This window comes from Aegilops tauschii, chromosome 6 (genome assembly GCF_002575655.3).
Source record: "Aegilops tauschii subsp. strangulata cultivar AL8/78 chromosome 6, Aet v6.0, whole genome shotgun sequence".
Lineage (NCBI taxonomy): Eukaryota > Viridiplantae > Streptophyta > Magnoliopsida > Poales > Poaceae > Aegilops > Aegilops tauschii.
Window position 1 is genome coordinate 200,262,946 of NC_053040.3, and position 24,285 is coordinate 200,287,230.

The 24,285-nt window shown below is 49.2% G+C and overlaps 1 protein-coding gene and 1 non-coding gene across 2 annotated transcripts; both read left to right on the forward strand.

Annotated features, from left to right (window-relative positions):
- Positions 1–19,170: 19,170 nt before the first annotated feature.
- On the forward strand, positions 19,171–21,375 carry LOC109756775 (uncharacterized; the record flags this gene model as incomplete). The annotated part of the gene is made up of 5 exons (XR_012187955.1): positions 19,171–19,677; positions 19,984–20,064; positions 20,161–20,474; positions 20,585–20,662; positions 20,764–21,375. It is a non-coding gene; the product is annotated as an uncharacterized protein (transcript).
- Positions 21,376–21,522: 147 nt separating this feature from the next.
- LOC141020491 (uncharacterized) lies at positions 21,523–23,481 on the forward strand. Its single transcript, XM_073501289.1, has 3 exons — positions 21,523–22,038; positions 22,328–22,477; positions 22,707–23,481. The coding sequence occupies exons 1-3, from the start codon at positions 21,964–21,966 to the stop codon at positions 23,289–23,291; spliced, it is 810 nt and encodes a 269-aa protein (XP_073357390.1). The 5' UTR covers positions 21,523–21,963; the 3' UTR covers positions 23,292–23,481.
- The last annotated feature ends 804 nt before the right edge of the window (positions 23,482–24,285 follow it).

Genomic DNA, 24,285 nt, shown 5'->3' on the forward strand with positions numbered 1-24,285 from the left:
ATCCACGTCGGTTCTCAAAGGGGTTAAACTAAGATTCAAATATGATCAAAGAAAACTCCCCAATGAGCTCGGCACTTTGCCAATCAAATGGGTATCGACAGCTGTGTTCTCTTTGGTTCGAATACGACCTATGTTTGAACAGGAAGCCCCAAGTGACCTTATCGCCTATGGCTAGATTCGAATACGATCCTAAGCCGGATCCTCCTTCAAGTTATCATGTACTCTGGCGATGAAAACAACACGTGCACATTTGGAGGAGAAAAAAGGACAGAGGTCCTGCTTTATTGCTTATCATAATATATACATGGCTTAGAGAAGTATGTACATCATGAGAGCCGGTGGCTCAAGTGTAGTAAGGCCGAAGCTGAGCTATGTTCCACGGCCGTCGGGTCTCTTCCTCCGACTTACGTGAATCTTTGTGCTCCCGAATGTCAATGAGGTAATATGACCCGTTCTGCAAATTCTTGCTGACCACAAAGGGCCCTTCCCAAGGCGGGGATAGCTTGTGTGCATCTGTTTGATCCTGGATGAGCCAGAGCACAAGATCACCTTCCTGGAAGATCCGGGATTTAACCCGGCGGCTATGATAACGGCGCAGGTCTTGTTGGTAAATCGCTGAACGGGCTGCTGCCACATCACGCTGTTCGTCCAACAAGTCAAGAGCATCCTGGCGCGCCTGTTCATTATCCGCCTCAACGTAAGCCACCACCCGAGGTGAGTCATGACGGATGTCACTGGGGAGGACTGCTTCTGCCCCATAAACCATGAAGAAAGGCGTAAAACCTGTAGACCTGTTAGGAGTAGTGTTGATGCTCCATAACACGGAGGGCAACTCCTCCACCCAACAACCCGGCGTCCGTTGCAAAGGGACCAAAAGCCGGGGCTTGATGCCCTTCAGAATCTCCTGATTAGCTCTCTCCGCCTGACCATTGGATTGAGGATGAGCCACCGAGGAAACATCAAGTCGGATATGCTCTCGTTGACAAAACTCCTCCATGGCGCCTTTGGATAAATTGGTGCCATTGTCAGTTATAATGCTGTGTGGAAAACCAAAGCGAAAGATCACCTTTTTCATAAACTGAACCGCCGTGGCTGCATTGCACTTGCTAACTGGCTCCGCTTCAACCCACTTGGTAAACTTGTCAACTGCCACCAAAAGGTGGGTCTTCTTATCCTTGGACCTTTTGAAAGGCCCAACCATATCCAGCCGCCAGACCGCAAAGGGCCAAGTAATTGGGATCATCCTCAGCTCTTGAGCCGGTACATGAGCCCGTCGCGAGAACCTTTGGCAACCATCACACTTACTGACCAAGTCCTCTGCATCAGCATGAGCCGTCAACCAATAAAAACCATGACGAAAAGCCTTGGCCACAAGAGACATTGAGCCGGTGTGATGGCCACAATCCCCTTCATGGATCTCACGCAAGATCTCTTGCCCTTCCTCAGGGGAAACACAACGCTGAAACGCTCCCGTAACACTGCGGTGGTGCAACTCACCATTGATAACAATCATTGACTTAGCCCGCCGGGTTATTTGCCTGGCCAAAGTTTCATCCTCAGGCAACTCGCCCCGGGTCATGTAAGCCAGATAAGGCATTGTCCAGTCTGGTATGATATGGAGAGCCGCCACCAGTCGTGCCTCCAGGTCGGAGACAGCCAAGTTTTCCTCTGTAGGCAACTTAACAGAAGGATTATACGGGACATCCAGGAAAGTATTAGGCGGCACCGGCTTTCGCTGGGAGCCCAGCCGGCTTAAAGCATCAGCCGCCTCGTTCTTCCTGCGATCAATGTGCTCTACTTGGTAGCCCTGAAAGTGCCCAGCAATGGCATCAACTTCGCGGCGATAAGCCGCCATGAGTGGGTCCTTAGAGTCCCACTTGCCTGATACTTGTTGAGCCACCAAGTCTGAGTCACCGAAACACCTTACCCGGCTCAAGCTCATCTCCTTAGCCATCCGAAGACCGTGGAGCATGGCCTCGTACTCAGCCGCATTGTTAGTGAAAGGAAACATCAACTGTAGCACATAATGGAACTTGTCACCTTTAGGGGAAGCCAATACAACTCCAGCCCCCGACCCCTCCAACTGCCTGGACCCATCGAAGTGAATAGTCCAATATGTGTTATCCGGCTTTTGCTCGGGCACTTGTGACTCTGTCCAATCATTGATGAAATCCACCAAGGCCTGAGATTTAACAGCAGTGCGTGGCACATATTTGAGACCATGAGGTCCGAGCTCGATAGCCCACTTAGCCACTCTCCCTGTGGCCTCTCTATTTTGAATGATATCACCAAGAGGGGCAGAACTGACCACGGTTATGGGATGGCCCTGGAAATAATGCTTAAGCTTTCGGCTTGCCATGAACACACCATAAACAAGCTTCTGCCAATGTGGATACCGCAGTTTGGACTCGATAAGCACTTCGCTGACATAATAAACCGGCCGCTGAACCGGATGCTCCTTACCCTCTTCCTTGCGTTCCACCACCACAGCCACACTGACGGCTCGTGTGTTCGTCGCCACATACAGTAATAAGGGCTCTTTATCAACCGGAGCAGCAAGGACTGGGGGCTCTGCCAGCTGCTTCTTCAAATCCTCAAAAGCGGTATTAGCTGCATCATTCCAGACAAAGTTATCAGTTTTCTTCATCAACTGATATAATGGCATGGCCTTCTCACCCAAACGGCTTATAAACCGGCTTAAAGCAGCGATGCGACCCGCCAAGCGTTGAACATCATTTATACACGCCGGCTTAGCTAGGGAGGTGATGGCTTTGATCTTCTCCGGGTTAGCTTCAATGCCTCTGTCCGAAACCAAGAAACCCAAAAGTTTGCCTGCAGGAACACCAAAAACACACTTGGCCGGGTTAAGCATCATCTTGTAGACCCGGAGATTATCAAAGGTTTCCCTTAAATCATCTATCAGGGTTTCCTCTTTTATGGACTTGACCACAATATCTTCCACATAAGCGTGAACATTGCGCCCAATCTATTTATGAAGGCAGTTCTGTACACAACGCTGGTAAGTCGCCTGTGCACACTTGAGTCCAAAGGGCATAGACACATAGCAGAAGGCTCCAAAGGGAGTGATGAACGCCGTCTTCTCCTGGTCCTTAACTGCCATTTTAATCTGATGATATCCCGAATAAGCATCCAAGAAACTTAAGCGCGCACAACCTGCCGTAGCATCAATAATTTGATCAATACGGGGGAGGGCAAAAGGATCAGCCGGACATGCCTTGTTTAAGTCCGTATAATCCACACACATCCGCCAAGTGCCGTTCTTCTTGAGCACGAGCACCGGGTTAGCCAACCACTCCGGGTGAAAGACTTCAACAATAAACCCGGCTGCCAAGAGCCGGGCCACCTCTTCACCAATAGCTTTCCGCCGCTCCTCATTGAACCGCCGAAAGAACTGCCTGACCGGCTTAAATTTTGGATCAACATTGAGAGTGTGCTCAGCGAGTTCTCTAGGTACACCTGGCATGTCCGAAGGTTTCCATGCGAAGATGTCCCTATTCTCACGGATGAACTCGATGAGCGTGCTTTCCTATTTTGGATCCAGGTTGGCACTGATGCTAAACTGCTGAGATGAATCTCCTGGAGTGAAATCAACGAGTTTAGTCTCATCAGCCGACTTAAATTTCATTGCCGGCTCATGCTCCGTAGTCGGCTTTTTCAAAGAGGTCATATCAGTGGGGTCAACATTGTCCTTGTAAAACTTCAACTCCTCTGTTGCGCAAACAGATTCTGCATAAATTGCATCGCCTTCCTCACATTCCAAGGCCACCTTCCGGCTGCCGTGAACCGTAATGGTCCCATTATGACCCGGCATCTTGAGCTGTAAGTAAACATAACACGGCCATGCCATGAATTTGGCGTAAGCCGGCCGCCCAAATATAGCATGGTACGGACTTCTTATCTTGACCACCTCAAAGGTCAATTTTTCCACCCTGTAGTTGTTTTCATCTCCGAAGGCCACTTCCAACTCGATCTTGCCGACTGGATAAGCCGACTTACTAGGTACCACACCATGGAAGATAGTGTTTGACTGGCTGAGGTTCTTATCAACCAATCCCATACGGCGAAAAGTCTCATAATAGAGGATGTTGATGCTGCTGCCTCCATCCATGAGCACTTTAGTGAACTTATATCCTCCCACCTGAGGAGCTACCACTAAGGCCAAGTGACCCGGATTGTCTACCCGGGGTGGGTGATCCTCTCTACTCCACACTATAGGCTGCTCAGACCACCGCAAGTAGCGTGGAACCGTCGGCTCGACAGCATTCACGGCCCTCTTATGAAGCTTCTGGTCTCGCTTACACAGACTGGTGGTGAATACATGGTACTGTCCACCGCTAAGCTGCTTGGGATTGGTCTGATAACCCCCCTGCTGCTGTTGGTGACCCTAGCCAGACTGCTGATTAAGGCCCCCTTGACCGTTCGAAGGATTGGAACTTGAGCCGCCGCCCGGGCCATGAAAACCGCCGGCGCCTGAGCCGCCGCCCGGGCCATTGTAATTCTTAAAGGCCTTCATGATTGCACAGTCCTTCCATAGATGAGTCGCTGGCTTCTCTCTAGAGCCATGCCTTGGACAAGGCTCATTTAACAGCTGCTCCAGTGTCGGGCCTGACCCGCCGCCTCGGGGAGGGGGCCTCCCCTTACGTCGCTGGTTATTCCCTTGTGAGCTGGCGTTGGCCACAAACTCTAGGCTGCCGTCGGCCTTGCGCTTGCCTCCTCCTTGGTTCCCTGGGTTATGCTGAGGACCCCTGCCATTGTCGTTCTTCTTTCCCTTCCCTGTCCTTTCATCATCTGAAGCGGGGTCCTTGGTACCATCAGAATCGGCGTACTTGACAAGAGCCACCATCAGTGTACCCATATCATTGCAGTCGCGCTTAAGCCGCCCGAGTTTCATCTTTAGGGGCACAAAACGACAATTCTGTTCCAACATTAAGACTGCAGAGCCGGCGTCCATCTTATCCGAGGAGTGTATTATCTCCTTAACCTGGCGAACCCAATGTGTCGTAGACTCCCCTTCCTGCTGCTTGCAGTTAGTCAAATCCACAATTGACACAGATTGCCTACAGGTATCCTTGAAGTTTTTGATGAACCGGGCTTTCAGCTCAGCCCAAGACCCAATGGAATTCGGTGGTAGCCCTTTCAACCAAGTGCGGGCAGTCCCATCTAACATCATGGTAAAATACTTAGCCATGGCCGCCTCACTGACCTCCAGCAGCTCCATAGCCATCTCATAACTCTCGATCCAGGCTGCAGGTTGTAAGTCTGCTGTGTAATTAGGCACCTTCCTAGGGCCTTTGAAGTCCTTGGGTAGACGCTCATTGCGGATAGCTGGCACTAAACAAGGGACACCCCCAGTCCTGGTAGGGATACCCACGTCGACGGAAGTCATCGGATAAGCCGGGGGGGTCTGGTAAGCCGTCAATTGAGGCACCTGCTCCGCCTCTTGCCGCGCTCTGTCCTGGTCTGCTGCGTGAAAGGCTCCGTTATGAACCGGGCCATGGCCAGGGGGCGGGTCATGGCGTCGGACGTTACTTGAACCGGTCGCTGAGACCATGTGTCTGCTGTAACTCGGGCTCCGGCCTGGACGAGGGGTCGAGTGGATCCTGTCTCGGCTGTAGGAATACGCCTCTTGCTGCGCCAGTGCTGTCTGAAGGAGTTCCCTGACCCGACGGGTTTCAATAGCCGTCGGAGAGTCGCCGTCAACTGGGAGAGCCGCCAGCCGTGCCGCCGCGGCGACCATGTTCTCCAGCGGGTTATTATAATGACCCGGGGGTATTGGTACGTACTGAGGCGGGGCAGGGGGCACCTGGGGAGGCCCCATCACTTGTGGCTGAATAGGGGTCCCAGACCCGGGCACTATGACCCCTGGCGGGTTACTAGACCCTGCACCTGGCGTGTTGAAGATGTTTCGTGGATCGTAAACCGGAGGGAGTCGAGATTGGGCCTTTTGATGCCTCCTTCTCAGGACCTCATTGGACGCGTTTTGATCCATCGTTAGCCGGAAGGACTGCGCTTGAATCAACTGGGTTTGGGCGTCGAGAGCCGCCCTTTCCGCAGCCATCCTGATCCCCTCTGCTGCCAGATCCTCCTTGGCTTTCACTAGATCCAATTTTAACTGCGCCACCTCCGCATCATGCTGAGCTTGATCTGCCGGGTCAACCGTAGCGGTTAACAGCGCCGTCATCTTGTCCGTGAGATCCATTAGCACCTGAGCCGGAGAAGGCACCGGGTTTCCCGCTCCCGCAGCGGGGTTCTGAACAGGCTGCGCACCGGCCATAAAGACTCCAACCTGATTTGGCGGCTCAAACGGGTCCGGAATACTGTCACCATCGGAACAACCCATGAGCCTGCCATCTTGGAGTTGATACAACGAGTTTGACTCATCGGTGGACGACTCGCCGTCAGAGCCGGCGGCCGCCTCATCGCCAGATCCAGATTGATCAGAGGGCCCTCCATGGATACATCCCACAAAAGCGTGCCGTAAGGCAGGCCGGGCCCGGGCGGGTCGTGCACGCTGAGCCGTCTCGATGAGATCGGCATAGAGATCCGGCTAAGGGCCCGGCTCACCAATCTTGCCAATGAAAACATGAATTCCGCCGAAGGGGACCCGGTACCCGTACTCAATTGAGCCGACGTCGGGCCCCAGTTTGCATCGTCGATATAGAGCTTGCCGCGATGACTCTTGGTCATCCGGCCCACAGCGTATCCCTTGAGCCCTTCGAAGCTGCCCTTCAAGAACTCAAATCCACCGTGCACTGGCCCCACGGTGGGCGCCAACTGTCGTGGAATTGTCACGGCAGATGTCCTTGAGTTAGGACTTAGTCGTGGAGCCATCGCAGCTAGGAAGCTTGAAGGGATTAATGCGGGACAAGGAACACGAGGGTTTATACTGGTTCGGCCCCTTACGGTGAAGGTAAAAGCCTACGTCCAGTTGAGGTGGTATTAATTAGGGTTGCGATCACCAGGGAGCTAAACTGTTATGCCCGGCTCTCGATGAGATTGTTATCTGCCTTAAACCGCTGCCGGGTCATCCCTTTATATAGGGAGGCTGACGCCCTGCAGCTCTCAGAGTTCCGGCCGGCTCATAAGAGTGTCCGGCTCGGACTCTCAACTATTCTTGCCTTACACTACAAGTTCTAGCATAATAAAGATTGCAACTACGGGCTTTAAGCCATATCCGGGTCTTAAGCCCATCTTTGGCCCACCGTCTTCAGGCTTGGCGCCGGGCTTCTGGCAATGACCATATGAGTAACCCGGCCCCTCCTGGCGGGTGACTCTAAGGTCTATATCCTCAACAATATCGGAGTCACCAAGAACAACTGGAGAAGACTGAAATTTATAGTCGCCTATCTTGATGGAAACATTCGGAACCATCGAGCTTGCATTGATGAATTTACCCGGAGAGACAACTGATAACGGTCTAGGCAAATCTTGATAAACCAACTCATGCTTAACTGCAAATGGTCTTGATATGAAAGAAAGCGATGCACCAGTATCAAAAAGAACTTTTGCAGGAATATCATTAACAGGAAGATTACCCATTATCACATCAGTAGATTCCTCTGCTTGAGCTGCATTCATCATGTTCACCTTTGCAGACTTTGGATTAAGCTTGACCACTGCATTGCTGGAAGATCTGACAGGAGGAGGAGGAGGAAGGCGCCTTTGGTTGAAGCACTTGTTAGCATAGTGACCTTTCTGCTGACATTTGTTGCAAGTCACCTCTGAGAGTGGACGGTGATAAGGAGCATTGGACTTTGGAGCTTGATTCTGAGACTTGTTCTGATTGCCAGAGTTGGAAGAGTTGGAAGAACCATGGCCACCTTTGTTCTTCTGCTGATAAGGCGAACGAAACGGAGGAGGAGGAGGCAACCAGAACTTCTGTTGCTTAGCTGTCACAAGTGAGGAAGAAGAAGACTGAACTGCGTCTCTGACTCTTTTCTTAGAAGCCTCACACTTGAGCTGAGCAGCCTCTTGCTTCAGTGCCATATTGTAGAATTGATCAAACTGAGTAGGCTCAACAAGAACGAGAGCTAACTGCAGATCCTCTTTAAGGCCACCTCTGAAGTGATAGATCATGCTCTTTTCATCAGGAACGTCCTGTTTAGCGAAGCGAGCAAGTTTCTGAAACTGAATGTTGTATTGATACACAGACATGTTGCCTTGCTTGAGATTGCGGAACTCCTCACGCTTGCTCTCAACAACACTTTGTGGAATGTGGTGCGCTTTGAAGTCCCGACAGAAGTCAGTCCAAGTGATCACACGACCTCCTCTGGAATCTTTGTATTGTTGATACCAATCAGCAGCTTGGTCCTTGAGCTGGAAAGAAGCGAACTTGACATAGTCCTCAGGCCTGACATTGCTACATTCAAAATGCTTGTTGATGTCCACGAGCCAATCATCGGCATCCGTGGCCTCGGCACAGTAGCTGAAAGACTTGGGCTGATTTGCGAGAAACTGGTTGAGAGTGGCAAAGTGAAACTGATTGTTGCCTTGACCTTGATTGCCTTGATTGCCTTGCCCTTGAGTACGTTCTTGCAAGAGTTGCAGAATCATCTGAGCATTGGCGTTGGTGGCTGCCATGATAGCTTGCCATGCCTCCGGAGGCGGAGGTGGTGGCGGAGGGTTCGCTTGACTCCCTTCATTGCGATCCGGATTCTGACGCGTTGGCGGAGCCATCCTGAAGAGGGTGACATCCGTTAGCATCTTGATAGACAAATAGATAAGTAGAATCAATGGATAGAAATTGCAACATATAGTCTTCACAATAAACATTCGAACGAAGATGAACGAATGAATTCCGTAGTAAATCATCACACTTCCATAAGTTGAGAAGCCACTTGAAAAAGATATGGAATGAACATATGAATTCGAAGCAACTCGAATACCACAATACAAAATAAAACAAAGTATTGGCTTGCAAAATAAGCCGAAACAAACATATGATAGAGGTTTCGTCCGAAGTTTTCGTGGTGGGGCCCACACGGGCTCAATCGTACAGCACCATCATGTACAAGGCTGTGCACATCACATACGAAGCGTCCCCGAGTCGGCATAGCCATGGACTCTTTAAGACACTACGAGACCACTGTAAAATCAACCGTATACAGGCGGACCACTAGACGTCAAACCCCAATCTCATATCATGCGTCTCTCGGAAAGATATCCTAAGGCTACTAGAATTCCCACTTATAAACTCCCGAAACATTCTGGTTATGCAATCTGGTGTAGGGGATACAGGGGACACAAAATATATCACCCAAACTAGCAATCCCTAGATCCAGCTGTATCCATCCGTCAACACATAACCAAGAAACCTTCGGAAATCGTTTACCTCAACCTTCGAAAAACATCCGTTATACAAGTTATGGCAATACTCCCAAACTCCCGCCCCAGTACTGGGTGGCGTCGAGGTGATCTCACCAACAACTGCATAAAAGAGATTTCGATGTCGGCGAAACTCAGGTATTCCAGAACTGCAACGATAAAATTGTGACGACAACACCTCGGAGCTCAACTCCCCGGAACACTGCCACAACCCCTAAATGTCAGGAGGCACCAAGAACAATGTTCTCGTCACAAAACCATCGGAACGATTCCAAGATACCCGCGTGATCCTAAAAAAAATTAGTGAAATTTGAGGAGAGAATAGTCAAAACTTCTACGTCAGGAGACCTCACCAGAGCGATGAAGGGACTGAGGAGTAAAAAGAATCCTACTCTCCGATATATATAATCCTAAGACTCAAAACATTTTTATTCTAGACTCAACAACGCCAGCGATTCGATCAAGCAGGGGGCTCCTAAGTCAGGGATGGCTCTAATTACCAACTTGTAACGCCCACGATGCGGCTATATCTCCCACGTGTCGAGGCACGACTTAGAGGCATAACCACATAGTGGTTTTGTCGCAAGAAGGGTCATCTTCACACAATACCCATGTACTGAACAAGAATGGGATAAAGAGTTGGCTTACAATCGCCACTTCACACAATACATAAATATTATTCATACATCATCCAAAATACAAACATATAGACCGACTACGGTCAAAACCCAGATGAAAATAAGACAACCCCAAATGCTAGATCCCCGATCGTCCCAACTGGGCTCCACTACTGATCATCAGGAAAAGACACATAGTAACGACCACGTTCCTCGTCGAACTCCCACTTGAGATCGACCCCATCATCTGCACTGGCATCGTCGGCACCTGCAACTGTTTTGGTAGAATCTGTGAGTCACGGGGACTCAGCAATCTCACACCCCCGAGATCAAGACTATTTAAGCTTATAGGAAAGGGTGGTGTAATGAGGTGGAGCTGCAGCGGCAAAAGCATATATGGTGGCTAACTTGAGCAAATGAGAGCGAGAAGAGAAGCAAAGGAACGGGCTTCATCTAGCAATGACCAAGAAGTGATCCTGAACACATACTTACGTCATACATAACTCAGACCATGTTCACTTCCCGGACTCCGCCGAGAAGAGACCATCACGGCTACACACGCAGTTGATGTATTTTAATTGGGTCAAGTGACAAGTTCTCTACAACCGGACATTAACAAAATTCCCATCTGCCTCATAACCGCGGACACGGCTTTCGAAAGATATTACCCTGCAGGGGTGTCCCAACTTAGCCCATCATAAGCTCTCACGGTCAACGAAGGATAAACCTTCTCCCGGAAAGACCCGATCAGTCTCGGAATCCCGGTTTACAAGACATTTCGACAATGGTAAAACAAGACCAGCAAAGCCGCCCGAATGTGCCGACAAATCCCGATAGGAGCTGCACATATCTCGTTCTCAGGGCACAACGGATGAGCCAGACGTCGGGTTGGCATAGACCCTGGTTGCCCAGGGGGCGCCGGACATCGCTCGGTTTGGGCCAGCACTCGAAGGAGCACTGGTCCGGGGGTTTAAAATAAAGATGACCCTCGGGCTCGCGAAAACCCGGGGGAAAAGGCTTAGGCGGCAAATGGTAAAACCAAAGTTGGGCCTTGCTGGAGGAGTTTTATTCAAGGCGAACTGTCAAGGGGGTCCCATAAATCACCCGACCGTGTAAGGAACGCAAACTCAAGGAACATAATCCCGGTATATCAGTAACTAGGGCGGCAAGAGTGGAACAAAACACCAGGCATAGGGCCGAGCCTTCCACCCTTTACCAAATATATAGATGCATTAATTAAATAAGAGATATTGTGATATCCCAACATATCCATGTTCCGACATGGAACAAACTTCAACTTCACCTGCAACTAGCAACGCTATAAGAGGGGCTGAGCAAAAGCGGTAACTTAGCCAAACAACGGTTTGCTAGGAAAGGATGGTTAGAGGCTGACATGGCAAAATGGGAGACATGATATAGCAAGTGATAGGTAGCGGAGCATGGCAATAGAGCGAACAACTAGCATAGCAAAGATAGAAGTGATTTCGAGGGGTGGTCATCTTGCCTGCAAGGTTCTCAGAGTTGTCGAACGCTTGATCCTCGTAAGCGTACTCAACAGGTTCCTCGTTCACGAACTCGTCTCCCGGCTCTACCCAAGACAAGAACACAAACAAACGGAACCACAATCAACAACGAGAAATGCACAAGCAACATGACGCAAAACATGTATGATATGCAAGATATGATGTGTGATGCATATGCGTGCTCCGGAAGGAAAAATGATGAACATGGCAGTAACTTGGAAAAGCATGCATGCCACTGGAAAGATGAGATGATTTCGGTCAAAATCGATATAAAGATCACCGGAATCGGATGCACGGTTTGCAAATGGCAAGCAAAACAAGAATGACACTAATCTGCGATAAACAGCAAGATAGCATTTAAAATGCAACAATCAACAATGCTACAGCACCCCAACATAGCAACAAAGCACATGGCAGTAATCTACAGGAGATGCTTGACAAAAGATGAGCACTGAGCTACGGCTAGTTCACAACATAACAAGCTCAAACAAGCATGGAAAAAGTGCAAAAGATAACAGGATCACAGACTTGGTGAAAAACTGGACATGGCAGAAAACAGCATCAGGTAGCAAAGTTCAGAGCACGAAATCGACATGCTACAGGAACTTAACATAGCAAAACAAGGCATGGCAGTGTTCTACTAGATGCACATGACAAAAGTCCTTTACTGACCATAAGCCAAAAAGGACCAGAAAATATGATGGCAAGCATGTAAACATAGCAAGTTTCGTTATCAGGTTTCAGACTTAGCAGAAAACAGAGCATGGCAGAAATAATAATATGTAGGCCTCTTTGTGAGCTTTATGCACTCACAACAGAGCAATGCATGACAAACCAAGCACATATACAGCAAGATGGCATTTTTATGAACCTATCCATGGCAAGAACAATTGCATAGCATGTATGGATCAACTACAATAAGCTTTGCAAAAGTGAATATCATGTTAAGAACCTGCCAGAAATATTTTATAGCAAAAGTAGAGCAAGATTGAGTCATGCTATGGCAATACATAATTGCAAACAATTGCAGGAATGGATCGATTACAACTATATCTACAAAACATCCTTGCTGAACATCTCCAAAATATGCATGGATATCTCTGTAGCATCAAGTTTACATGGCAACAAAATTACAGCAGACAAAGACTTGGAGAAATCACCAAGTCCCTGAAATCAGAAACATTACGGAGCCTATTTTGCATGCTTGTGCTAGTCACCACAGAGATCACAAAAATACATGGACTACACCACTAGAAAGATGGCATGGCATACTTCAAAACACATGTAGAGCTCATGCTCAAAAGATGCACATATTTAATGATACAAAAATGACAAATCTCCAAGTTCTTATAAGAACCAGAGAATAACAGCAACTAGCCCTCTTCCAACAGAGATTTGGGCATCAAGATGACCTCTAATAAGCATGGTGCAATTGAACGAAATGAAGAACATCACGAGGCGAACAATTTGACATATTACACGCGCGAATCGGAGCTACATGCACGGAGTGATGGAGCTATGAACAGGGGCACTTACTGAGAAAATTCCAACACATTTCGGGGGGGATTTTCGGGAAAGTCAACGTACTGTGCCGATTGGATCTGGCGATGCTCGGGCTCGTGCTCGTCGCCGGCGGGAGAGAAGAGGAGGCGGGCGGCCGGAGAGGAGAGGAGGCCGGAGGCGAGGTCGCCGGCGGCGGGGACGGCGCGGCCGCGGCGGCGGCAGGCGGATGCGGGAGGCGGCGGCGCGTCGGGCGGCGGCGGCGGCGGCGGAGGCGCGGCGGTGCGGGCAGGGAGGGCCGCGGGTGGGCCGGCGGGCCTCGGCGGCGGCGGCAGCGCGACACGTGGCGCCGGCGGGCGGACACGTCCGGCGGCGCGAGGGGAAAACGAACTAGGGTTTCGACTGCAAATGTATTTCGGGATGCCCACATATTTATAGGTAGAGGGAGCTAGGAGGCTCCAAATGAGGTGCGGTTTTCGCCCACACGATCGTGATCGAACGACCTAGAGCATGGAAGAGAGTTTGGTGGGTTTTGGGCTGGTTTTGAGGGGGGGTTTTGCTGGACACTTAAATGGACTTGACGGATGCCCGGTTAACCGTTGGAGTACCAAACGACCTCCAAATGGAACGAAACTTGACCGGTAGTCTCCGGGTGGTATATTAAGGCCACTTGACAAGCCTCGGTCCATTCCGAGAAAGTTTGGCACCCGCACACGAAAGAAAACAAGAGGGGTGCACCGGAGGAGATAGGAGCGCCGGATTGCAAAACGGACAACGGGGAAAAAGCTCGGATGCATGAGACGAACACGTATGCAAATGCAATGCACATGATGACATGATATGAAATGCATGACATGACAAAATGCAAAACGAAAGACAAAACCCGACCACGGAGGGAATATCATAACACATAGCCGGAAATGGCAAGAGTCGGAGTTATAACTATGGCAAGTTACATCCGGGGTGTTACAGTGGAGGCAGAGCCCGGTCCTGGTACCCTCGCGCCTCCACTGCAGGCGGCACGCGGTCTTGATGTGGTGGTGCAAGGAGCGCAGGAGCGTCTTCTTGTGGCCGCGGGATCTCTTGGCAGCTTCCTTCTTCGTGTGCGGGTGCCCTGTTAGGTGGGTTGCGCCGCGGGGTCGTGCGTCTTGGTGCGAGGGCATCGTCTTGATGCGGAGGTGGTGGAGGCGCTCCATGGGCTACGTCGCCCGCAGCAGGAGGTGGACGAGTCAGAGAGAGGGACAGTACGGGAGAGCCCGCAGCGGCGCTGACGAGCTCAGCGATGTGGTCCAGCCGGTCTTCGTAGAGGTTGTCGACCGGGCGGTAACGCAGGAGCTCGCGTGCCATGAGCAGCGCGGCCTGCGTGGCCGTGGGTGCGCAACAAGCGTGGGACGACGAGCCGGACGGAATCAGTGACGGGGTGGCAGTGCATCTGTCCCGCCGCACAAAGGGGTGCAACGATGAAGCTTGCTGCTCGTTCCCTACCGGGCCGGTGGCGGCGTTGGCTGCGGGCGATGGAGAACGGCGGGCAGGTCCACCAACGGGCACCGTCTGAGCGACGCGAGTTGCAAGGGCGGCCCGACGCTCAGCGCGAGCTCGGCGAGCGTCAGCCATGTATGCCGCGGAGCAGTGGTGCATCGATCGATGGAAGAAAGGCTTCAGTGCACCCCTACCTGGGGCGCCAAATGTCGGATTGTGGGTTCCGGCAAACCCTTGAGGTTCGAACTTTGGGGTGCACATGAAGAACTCTCTCTCCCTAGCTCGCCCGCTCAACGATCACACGGCCTAGCTCGACGAACCCAAAGAACACGAGACACAGAGGTTTATACTAGTTCGGGCCACCGTTGCGATGTAATACCCTACTCCAGTGTGGTGGTGGTGGTGGATTGCCTCGCGGGCTGAGGATGAACAAGTACAATGGACGAACAGCCTCCTGAGGAGAGGTGTCCTTGAGCTTGGTGAGCTGGTGCGTGTGAGGGTGGTCTGAATGATCCGTCCCCTTCCTATGGTGGTGGCTAGTCATATTTATAGAGGCCATGGTCCTCTTCCCAAATGTAGGAGGGAAGGGTTCCCACAACGGCCAATTTGAAGGGAGACAACTAGTACAAGCTATCCTGACAAAAGGTGGTCTTCGCCTGCCGAAGGCTCTGGTGGTGATGCAGCTATGGGCTCTGCGATGACCTCCGTCCTGCTGGTCTTGGTCTCGTTGCACCGATATGGAAACCTTTGCCTGATGCCTCGGGACTCCTCGCCTGTGCCTGCCTCTTTAGCATCAAAGAGGAAACTAGTATACTGCGCCCGCTGGCGCCCGCCTAGCCTTGGTCGTCATGGCTCACGTCACATGAACCTCGCGAGGTGCCCCTTGCATAGATATCTCCGCTCCTCGGGAGCCAGCCTAGTGAGGCCGCCCCCAGGGAGGTCTTGGTGTCATCCGCCTCGCGAGGCTTGGCCCCTCGCGAGGGTCTTGAGTGGTTGCTACAGAAGATGGGCCGTACCAGGCCGTTGGTGGAGCCACGCCATGGGCTGCAGGCAGGCAAGTCTGGGCACCCCCGTTGCAAGGACGCCCACAATGTACACCAAGGCAGTAATAAGACATGTATTTCAGAAGTCCAACTATGTCTACATAGGCAGTACAACCATGTATGGCCAGAAGTTAACATGCTTTAAAAATATTAGAAATTTACATAGCAGAAGTTCAACCATGTACACCAAGGCAGTAATAAAACATGTATACCAACAAGTTAAGCTAATTTATTCATGTATATATCCAGAAGTCCACCTATGTACACAAAGGCAGTAACACCATATAAGCCAAGCAGTTCAGCTAATTTATGCGTCTATATGAAGCAGAAGGTCAGCTATGTACGCCAAGGCAGTGCTACAAACACAAAAACTACAACAAATCTACAAATTCTCTCAAAAGCAGTAAACATGAGAGATTCATACCTGATTAGCGGCAGCAGCATCATCATCGTCATCCTCGTCATCAGTGTTAAAATCAGCATCATCCTTGTCCTCTGGATTAACACGAGAACGCTTCTTGACACCCTTGTTAACCTTTTCAGGTGCAACCTTGCACTTAACGCCGCATTTCTTCCCCTTACCAGATGCACCAGCACCAAGCGGAGAAGGTGTAGGCGCCGCAGTGGCAAGCACACGAGGACTACGGCGTGGTGTACCACCGAGGGCTAGCCCTTCCACTTCAGCATGTTCTGCAGCCCTTGAAACACGTGGGCTCCTCCGAGGAGTAACTTCACCAACTAAATGCTTCCTCGCTGCGGTCTTCTTGATTTTCTTCTTAACAGGGACAACCATGCCATCAGTGCCACACGGCATGTCTTCCTCGGCAACAGAGCAATGCCCAACCGTGAGCTCAGCAACATCAACAGATTTAAGAACATCAGAACCTTTCTGAAGGCGGGCCGCCATCTTCTTGTCAAAATCTTCTTACTTCTTCCTCTTGCGTTCGTCCTCGAAAAGAAGCTGAAGAGGCACATCCTCAGGTTGCGTGACAAGTTCGGTGCCATCAACAGACTGCGACTGCATCTCTGACATCTGAAGAGAGCACAGAGGATTCAGAACGGAATCACAACCTTCGACTGAAGGAGCCCCCTGCTCAGCAGCAGCAGTGTTTTCTGATAAACCCAACTCAGATTGAACATCGTTGATGGTGTTCACAGCTTCCTCCTCTGTGGACACATCTGCAAGAACACAAAAAAGCAAAGCAAAAAATAAAAAAAGTCAGGAACAAAACAAAAACACCCGACGGGAACAAGTTAAAAAAACATGGCTCGAGAATTTAAAATAAAAAGAAAATGAGTTGCACATACTAGGTGAAGCAAGAGTTGCAGAAGCAAGATCCTCGAGGCTTGAATTATTCTCAAGGCTGGGAGCAACCTCAGCAATCAAAGTCAAAGGAATAATGGTGATTTAGCAGCATCAGATATTGGAGCATCAATATTAACTTATGAAGCTCCATCTTGACCGCAGGCATTTTTTCAGGACTATTCAATTCATCACCAACTACAAAAAATGCAAGTAAAAAGGCAGTTGAGTTCTAATCTATAATCCTACACCAAAGGGAGTTCTACTTTTACACCAATGTACAATACCCAGAAGTTCAACAATACCGAACAAAGCAGTAAACACAATGAACAATCTACAATTTACATACTAAATATAGAACAATCTACACTAGAGGGGTTACTACATATAAGAGGAATGTCCAGAAGTTCAACAATATATAACAAAGCAGTAAAACAAATGCGTAGAACAGAAGTTCAACCAAATTTCATTACAAACAAGCAATAATTAAAAACAGAAGTTCAACTATGTGACCCAAGCAAGTAGCACATAAAAAAGTTGTAGCATGAGCAGAAATACTATTTCACATGCAAACTAAATATCAATACCATGAAAATGATCACACACACACAAAAACAAAAGATATACACTATAAATATGAAACATTTGGGAAGTCCAACAACACTTGGTGAGATAGTTCACTAGCAATTCATCAAATAAAAATTAAGCAACACTCTACTAACTTAAACTAAGGGTAAAATCCATAGACATGACCTTTGTTAGAAGTTCACACTGTTAAGAACCGGCAGTCCAACAAGACAACTAAGTGAAGATATGGACAGACATATATAAGAAAACTGCTATTTAAAATACAAGATCCAACTACATTAAAATACCAGGAGAAGCTTTTGAAGCCATGACAACACAACCCCCTTGATGAATGGAACTCCAAACACTAGAACAACCTACTAAAAACAGGGGATAGATTGCATATAGCAAGTAGAAAATCATACAACAAATACAAAAAGCAACTAAATCAAACCCTAGGATGAAATAACTAGAACATACCAACAAGTATGAAAAGATGAACAGTAGCACATCTAGGCAAGCACAACAAAAAAAGTATCCATAAACTAACTAGCATGTGATAGACACAATCTAGACTTCGAAATCAACAGCACTAATGCAATTAGATACATCAGATCCAGCATCAACCATCACACCACACCCTCTCTTGCATGCATTTGACTACTGAAATCACCAAAGGGGAAATGAAATCCACACAAGTATGACGGGAGAAATAGCACACACAAGCATCTCACAGACAAAACTGACCACGGGGGAATGGAATCCACCCACCACACGCACAAGAACCCTACCTAATCTCCCACCCAACCATCAGAAGAAGGGGTAGGAGGCGGACGCGAGAGCACACAGAAGAAACAGACATGCCTCGATAGATCTGGCGAAACTAAGAGCAAGCATTAGGGGGAGGCAACATTTGTACCTCTCCAAACGACCCCCGCACGCACGAATCCGCGGCGGTTCTTCCACTCCCCACGATGCCACGCGCACCTTGGAACCGCGCAGGCAGTTGCCGCCCTCACTTCAGAGCAAAACAGAGCGGGCTAAGGGAGGGAGAGCGGGGGGTGGGCCAGAAATAGGAGCGGGGGCGTGCGCCGGTTACTCCACTCACGAGGGCAGGGGACAGCGGCAGAGAAATCGATGGGAGTTGGAGGGGACGAAGGCAGCGGGGCGACGGAGAGGGGGAAGTGAACGAGCGACAGGGGGGGTTCTGACAGGTGGTGGCGAGAGAGATGGACACTTAATGCCTCTCTGTCGTGGGTGTTGCAGCGTCGAAAAAATTACAATTTTACCCTCCCCCAACAACTAAAAAAGTAAATGCTTCTTTTGATAAATGAATGCACCATTTGAATGCATCTATTTTTAAAAGATAAGATCACAAAACAACACTGCTGGTATCCGTAAAACCAAAAATTGATGGCAAACAGAAAGGTCAAGTATTCTACCAAGGGAAGAAAAATATATACACAAATAAGCACCTACAAACAAGAGAAAGAAGTTCAAAAAATAAAGAACAAAAGTTAAGTACACTAATCAGCGAAGTAAAGGCATATGAATAAATAAACACTAAGAAACAAAAAGAAAAAGTTCAAATACAAAAACAGATGAAGTCCATATCTCTCCCTATAATAATAATAATAAAGCACGAGTTGAGTCCGTGGGGTTCACCGTTGCGGTAGTTTTTCAAAAAAAAACTACTGTTTTCTGTATTCAACCCGCAGTCCAATTTCAAGTGGATCTAACAAAACGTTTCGTTTTTGCACAAAAATCCCTGTTGTTTGGTATATTCAACCCGCGGTCCTTTTTACAGTGGCTGGGCACATGGATCCATCCTCCTCCGCGCACCAGTGGGGGCGGTCGTCGTCGGCTCCGCCAAGCGCCTGCTCGCCCTCGACATGGCAATGAGAGAGGCGGAGCGGCCGGCGGGCGGGACAGCCCCACGGACCACGCCGAGCCGAGCACCGCAGCCGACATGGACATCGACTCCGGCGGAGGCCATGCGGGCAGGGATCCGGGCGCCAAAAGGAGGCACGGCGGCGGCAGCGGCGACGATGCGCACGTCGTGGTCCAGAGGCCGGAGAAGCGCCGGATTCTCGCGTGGAGGGTGCGCCAGTACCGGTCCCTGGTGGCCGAGGCCAAGGCAGCGGCGAGGAGGGCCAGAATACGGACGGTGAGGAAGAGGACGGCCGCTTGGAAGAGCGTCCAACAGCAATTCGCGCGCGCCACCCTGAGCTGCGACGGCCTGCACAAATGGAGCCCCGGCGGCGGCGGAGGAGCTGCTTAGCAATATTAAAGATCCGCTGGTAATTAAATCAACTCAATCCTCATGCTAATTAGGGAATAGAATTAGCACCCTAGCATTTTGTTTCCTACTCGATTAGACAGTGCTCCTTGATCTGAATGACATGGGTGCTCAGCTCAATTAGGTTGGCTTTTGTGATGTTATCCAATTGCGTGTAGAAATCCCATCTTTATGCTCTGAAAAACTTACTAGTCACACTCTGAAAGACAGCAGCATATATTAGTGTTCTTAGATTATTGCGCACTTGAGCATTTGTGCTCTAAGTTGATTTACCAGATGACAGCATCAGTCTCGGTTGATTTTGCAGCTTCATTCATGCCTTCCACTGGGCATTGATCTGTCTCCAGTCTCCACTGCATTTCACTAGCAGCAGTTTTCGCCTTGTGAGGTCTGAGCTGTCAAATATTCGAATGCCTTAACTTTTCTGGCTAATCCAATAGCCTAGGAGTATCACCATGTTTACACATTTAGAAGATTTTTGCAGTTAGATGATTCCGAGAGAGCAAAGAGTGAGTTGAGAGGGATGGAGAGAGCACAGAAGGGAAGGAGAAAGGAATAGGGAGGCGCGGCGATGGTTGGTTCTCTGGCGGCACTGGATCGGGCACGGGCGCAGAGCTCCTGCTCGGGGACGCGAAGATCCAGGGAGGCACTCTCCCATTCAGTTAACCTTACTATCGGTTCCTGGGTGCAGCCCCGGCCGCCATCGCCTGAACGGCGCGGACGCGTGCTTCTCCCCAGGGAGGGCCATGCCGCTGCAGATGAAACTGAATCCCCTTCCGAGCCGGCGAACATGACATGGTAAGAACGCTCACGCAGAGATTCAGTTTTGTCACGCAGAGATTCAGTTTTGGATGGACGGCTGTCCTTATTTAGTCTCTCTGTTTTTCTCTTGTGCCTTGGTCATTCAGGTTGGTTTCACGGGATCGACTCGGCTACCTACAGAAGTGCCACCAATCTGAAGTTCTGAACCAAGCTATTGCGTCAAGGTGAGATGATCAATTCCGTTCTTGATCACTGCCACCTTGTTTAGTACTCTTATTGATCTGATTTCTCTCTTGTTGATGCAACCTGCTCACTTCACGTGAAGGCATGTAGGTTGATTCATATGATTCTTCAGCGGCAGCAAAAGTTTTTCATGTACATTCCTTCCTATAAGCGACGGGCGCGACACGCACCTCCAACCAATGCTTTCCCCGGTGATCCCCGGCCACGAGCACGTCTATCCCCTACAAGCCGCTACCGGTGCTCCCTCTCCGCTGGATGCGGCAAGGTCGTGTGAGTGTTCTGTAGGTCGGCACTGCACCATGGGCACAGGATCGTCGCCCTCATGGCCACAGCCGCAAACTTCGTGTCTGGCCTGCTTATCCTCACCACTTTCAGTGTCGGAGGCAGTGCGTGACTGGTGACCAGTGTCCGACTTTGATCGTCGATGCTGATGATGGATTCAAGCACTCCACCATATTCTTAGTACAGCACCACTGGGGACTTAGCAAAACTGCTTTTTAGTCATTAACATCCAAGTCCTAGATATTGTTATGGCATAAATTTTGACGGTTAGGATTTTAACAAGGTGCAGAACTGTGTAGGTTGAGATGACAGAGATAATAGTATGCTAAATGTGTAGACATAGTTTGACAACTTTGCTGAAACATAGTACTCCCTTTAGTAAAAAAGATGCCCTGAATAAGCTCTAATATGACATCATGAGTGTTACCATTTGTTCCGAAGAACAAGTGTAAGTTCTATAAAATAATTGACTGCTATTTTCAGATTTTCTCCTCGTACACTTTTAATAGCTCATGATGTTTAGTGATCCTTTTTCCATATGCTTGTGATTTAATTTCAGGCTACATCGTCAGGATTCACACCTCGTCAGATCCGAGATCTCTGATTTCCGAGTAAATAGCATAAAACTACTAGTTTACAGGCTTTGGTTCCAAAAAACTACCACTTTTTAATTTTTCTCAGAAAGCTACCGAACGCGCGGTCCGCTGTTTCAAAAAACCCAAACCCGCGGTGACTAGCGATTTAACCCGTTTTCTGACGGACCGGGCCCATCTGTCAGCCCACGTGGCCACGCGCGCTCACGGCGCGGCCGTTAACGGCCGTTAGCCGACCGGCCCGGTCGGAACTGGGGTAAATAACCTGCTCGGTCGGTCGGGCGCACCCGCTCGCACACTCTCTCGTGCTCGCTCGCTCACTCCCCTGCTCTCACTCCCCTGCTCCAGTACGAGCTCGCCGCCGCTCGTCGTCTTCGAGGCCGGTGGCCGTCGACCTCCTTGCCGCAATGCCTTCCTGGAACGACGAGGAAACCAGCTCGGAGGAGGAGTGCGAGGTTGTCAGCATGGACATGGGACTTATGGTAAGTTCTTTGCCACCTAGGGTTAGGGTTAGGGTTAGGTGCTAGTAGCCCTAGGCTACAGCCATGGATGTTGCTGAGTGTAGTGTTGTTGTGTGTGTGATACTGTTCTTAATTAGTGAGGGTGGGGTTTGATTGTAGGATTGAGGTAACCTAGGGTTCATCTCTGTACAGTGTTAGGGTTCATGCTGATTTGGAGATTTTTTAGTGACCAGGTTTAAAGAACAGTGCTTGTTGATTCTGGTATTGAGTGGAGATTGAAACCAGTGGTTGTTGGTTATTATGGTTGCAGGAGGAACCAGACACCACTGTGGAGCCCCTTTTCTGTGGCCAACTTGAGCTTGCTCATCCCAAGTGCATTCTGCACCAACTGAGGCCTATTAAGCATGTTGCTTTTGAAGGGCCTGTAACAGGAAGGCGTTTCTATGGCTGCCCAGTCCAGGTTAGATGCCCATTAAGTTTTCTGTTATGGATGTTCAGTGATGTTTGATATGATGCAGCATTTTGTTTGATATGACAGTCACATATGTATTTTTGTCACTTTGGTAACTTAATCATGGCATTGTAATAACTTATCATATCTCATTTATGTTATTCATAGTTAGAAAATCTCAAGTTTATCAAGTAGGTTGTAGAGTGGGGCCATAGTCTTATCACATTTACAAATGCAGGAAAATGGTGTGAATTGTGGTGTTGTAGAGTGGGTTGATGGGCCTTGGCCAACTGTTCTTCAGAGATGTTTGTGCAAACTATGGGAGATGTTCCATGAGCAGAACTTTGGAAGGGTACAGGACAAGGAGAAGTTTGAGAAGGAGTTGGCCAGGCTTAAGAGTGAACATGAAAGGGAGTTGGCCAAGCTTAGGACTGAAAATGACAAGCTTTGCATTGAGTACACCAAGCTTGTTGATGATGTATCCAAGATGTTTGATTGGCAGGATGGTAGGGTGGACAAGAAGGTGTACCAGAAACAAGTGGAGGAGGAAGAACTTGAGAAGAAGAAGAAGGAGCTAGAGGAGAAAGCTATGTTGGAGGTGCAGATGGAAAAGCTCAAACTTGCAAAAGAGCAGAGGTGCATTTTGCAGAGCCAAGCTGATATCATCAAGAACACCAGGAAGGCTATGAAGGCTGTTGAAGTTGACAGAGATGTTCTTAAGAAGGAGAAGGCAAAGCTTGAGCTTGTTGTTGCTGAGCTGCTGAAAGAAGGGTATGGCAGCAAGGAGAAGTTAGAGCAAATCAAGGCCATCCTTGAGTCTTGAAGCTTGATCTTGGTGAAGTAAGTACATCCAAAGGCCTTTATATAAGGATGTGGCCTGGCATGACTGCAAGTGATTATGGGTGTACATTTTGGGGGAATGTGAAGTTTAACCTAGTGCAAGAACCTTATTTCCTATGTTGTTAAGTTGTAATGGATCTTCTATTAAGTAGTGGAAATGGATCTCTTATGCTACTAAGTTGTGGAAATGTAGAATGTATGCTATTAAGTGTTCAACTTGATCTTATATCTTTTATATGTTATTTGTTAGCCTACTAATATTATTTCTGTGGGTATTTGGGCTTATTGGCCCACTAGTCTTTGACCAAATGCAACCCTAGGCCTGCTAAACCCAACCCCATCCATCTGTCAATATAAACCCCTCCCCACCCCCACCCTTTCCCAGTTACTTGACCAGCCGCCACCCAAAAGAAAACCACAGATGGATCCTGACATGGGAGATGTCACAAAGGAAGAGGGGAGGCTGTGGAGGTTAGGACAGCAGCAGCAGCACAGAGGAGGAGGAGGAGGCGCAGGCAGAGGGCACTAGAGGCGGCCCAGGATGAGCAGCAAGAGGAGTTCAACCGCCGACTCTCCGACAAGGTACTGGAGAAGTGCAATGATGAAGAACTAGAGCTGGTTTTCACTAGCGGCAGGGGAAGGTCATTCATGGAGATAATTAGGTGGGCAAGGATGAGGGCAGTCATGGCTCCTCATCCAGCAACTAGGGCCATGTGGGTCCGTTTCTTTGAGCGCTATGACTGATATTTGTGAGATTTGGATGTAATCTATCTTTCTAGCTATCTGTAAGTCAATTTGAGAGATAGTTTTGGTAGTATTTGTGAGATTTGGATGTAATCTATGAGACTATCTTTCTATCTATGTAACATTTGGATGTTTCTGAATAAATGTATGCATTTGGTCAGTTATGTATATCTCAGTATCTTATAATGCACTTGGTCAGCAGCACCATCAATTTATCAAGTGTTGAATCCACA

Bases quoted from the DNA above. Each gene is read 5' to 3' on its own strand.
- LOC141020491 (XM_073501289.1), top strand. From the start codon at position 21,964: ATGCCTTCCTGGAACGACGAGGAAACCAGCTCGGAGGAGGAGTGCGAG. The intron at 22,039-22,327 runs GTAAGTTCTTTG...TTATGGTTGCAG, and splicing joins GCATGGACATGGGACTTATG to GAGGAACCAGACACCACTGT. The intron at 22,478-22,706 runs GTTAGATGCCCA...TTACAAATGCAG, and splicing joins TCTATGGCTGCCCAGTCCAG to GAAAATGGTGTGAATTGTGG.